Here is a 2,213-nt window from a genome sequence, read left to right on the forward strand (position 1 = left end):
AAATTAATGAGTAGCATTTTTGTGTACACGAGTAGATGTAGAATAAGATGTGTTCCCTCTATTTAATTGATTATATATTAAATGGGTAAACTTTTAGAAGATTTCTTCATTTATCATATTTCAATATTTTTTTAAATTAATAAATTTAAAAAAATAAGTCATACCATCTTTTATAATTATCATTATCTTTCCACCTACCAATTTATGAATGTTAATTTAATACAAAAATATTTTATATTTAATGAATAGAAATTATTTTTTATTATATTTCATCTTTATCATGTTATCAAATAGTATCCTTATTTTCTATTAAAGAGTTATTAAACACGCCCATCTTATTTTTTTCTACATCCACCTAATTTTTTTAAAATAAAATAATAAATTTACAGTCATCTTCAACCTCCAAACACATACCATCTCAAACTTTAATCCGATTTTTCTTTTATTTTATTCCTTTCTCTTTTCTTGTTTCTTTTTTTTCTCTTTCCTTTCATTTTTCATCCTTAAATATTTTCATCCCCAAAATTTTTTTTTTAGCATTTAAATAAATAAATAAAGAAAAAGGAGGACAAACCACTCCGGGTGAGTTATCATCTAATAAAAAAAAAAAAATCATATTTTCACTATTAGTGAAAGCAAACATACAATATACAATATACAATACGTATATATATGAATCTTACCAGTAATGACCAAACCAAATATTCAATCCAATGTCTATTACAAGCCAAAAAAGTTGTATAAAATCATCAACTCAAATAAGTGAAGTAGAGCCGTGGAGGATAATATATTTGAGATAATTAATCCCACTCTCGTTGTTGTTGTGCAAGTACTATTTGGAAGGATTTGGGTGGGTCGTACCCTTGCCATCTTGTCCAGCCCCCACATTCACATCCAGAGTCTTGACTTTGAACCTATCCAGCCTCAATGGGTATTCATCGCCTTTCCTTGATGGCGTGCGAGGTGAATCCACACTCAAGCTCCTTTGCAAGGTCTGTACCTTCAAACGATCTGTCTTCAGCTGCAATAGAGTTGATCGGATTTTCTTAAACGACTCCACAAAGTTGTCATCAAGCTCCGGAAATATGTTCTTGAACAACTCCCTCTTTTCCGTATAGAGTTGTCGAAGATTATCTAACAGCATTAGAAGCCTTGGATCGTTGGGTTGAGGAGGTCTAACTCTATCATCAGAATGAAGGTTATCGCTATTCTGGAAATTGCTTATCCACTGCAGTAAATCATTATCACTCCATGCCGTCTCATGATTTATGGTACTGGTGGATCCCTCATTCTGACACATGGGATACCCGAATTCATATGGTGGAGGAGATTGATGAAGCTGTGGGTAGGGAGGCATGGGATAACCAAGTTCATATGGGGGACAAGATTGATCAGGCGGTGGGCAGGTAGGCATGGGATAGCCAAATTCATATGGGGCACAAGATTGATCAGGCGGTGGGTAGGCAAGCACGGGATACTCCAAATCACATGGTGGAAGAGACTGGGGCTGTTGTCCATGGGCGAAGTAGTGGTCAGCCATAGAAGCTTGATCAGAGAGAGCCCGGAAGACACAAAGAGATGATCAGAAGCAGGTAGCTGTGTTGGGGTTGTGCTGAAAAAGGAATAGACTAGGTTTTGTGGGACTTGATGTTTGGGCTTTGGTCAGGTATGCATATATATATATATATATATATATATATATATATATATATACACACCGTTGGTGGGCAAGTCAAAGAGAGATGCTGCCTTTCCACAGGAAGACTAGAAAACCCAAGGCCTACGGCTGTCTTTCCATAGGAAGACTAGAACACCCAAGGCCTACGCGTGGGTGATTTACTCATAATTGGGTGGAAGAGTTCCAGAAGCGGTCAAGAGTTGGGTGTTGTACAGCTTTCAATGTCTGCTCAAAGCTCTATTTTAATCACAAACTCATCCCATTAGGACTCGTGGGGGTGAGCCGATTAACCCGAAAAAAAAAATAGAAAAAAAGAAGAAAAGAAAGTGAGCGTGGAAACTTGTCCCATTTGTCATCCCTAATCTCTCATATTTGACCACCTGTATTACAGTTTCTGGGTCATCTATCTATCAGCACATCAAATTTTTACGTATGCATAACCATTTCATTAATAAGAAAATTTAATATTTTAATCAAGCAAAAAATTAAAATCATGATCATTAATTCTGATTTTTGCATGAAAATTTCAAATTTT

The 2,213-nt window shown here is 35.5% G+C and overlaps 1 protein-coding gene across 1 annotated transcript; it reads right to left on the reverse strand.

Moving 5' to 3' along the window:
- Nucleotides 1-669: 669 nt before the first annotated feature.
- LOC117929084 lies at nucleotides 670-1,664 on the reverse strand. Its single transcript, XM_034849287.1, has one exon. It carries the CDS (start codon nucleotides 1,538-1,540, stop codon nucleotides 833-835), a length of 708 nt encoding a protein of 235 aa, XP_034705178.1. The 5' UTR covers nucleotides 1,541-1,664; the 3' UTR covers nucleotides 670-832.
- Between the last annotated feature and the right edge of the window lie 549 nt (nucleotides 1,665-2,213).

Source organism: Vitis riparia, chromosome 13, assembly GCF_004353265.1.
Source record: "Vitis riparia cultivar Riparia Gloire de Montpellier isolate 1030 chromosome 13, EGFV_Vit.rip_1.0, whole genome shotgun sequence".
NCBI lineage: Eukaryota > Viridiplantae > Streptophyta > Magnoliopsida > Vitales > Vitaceae > Vitis > Vitis riparia.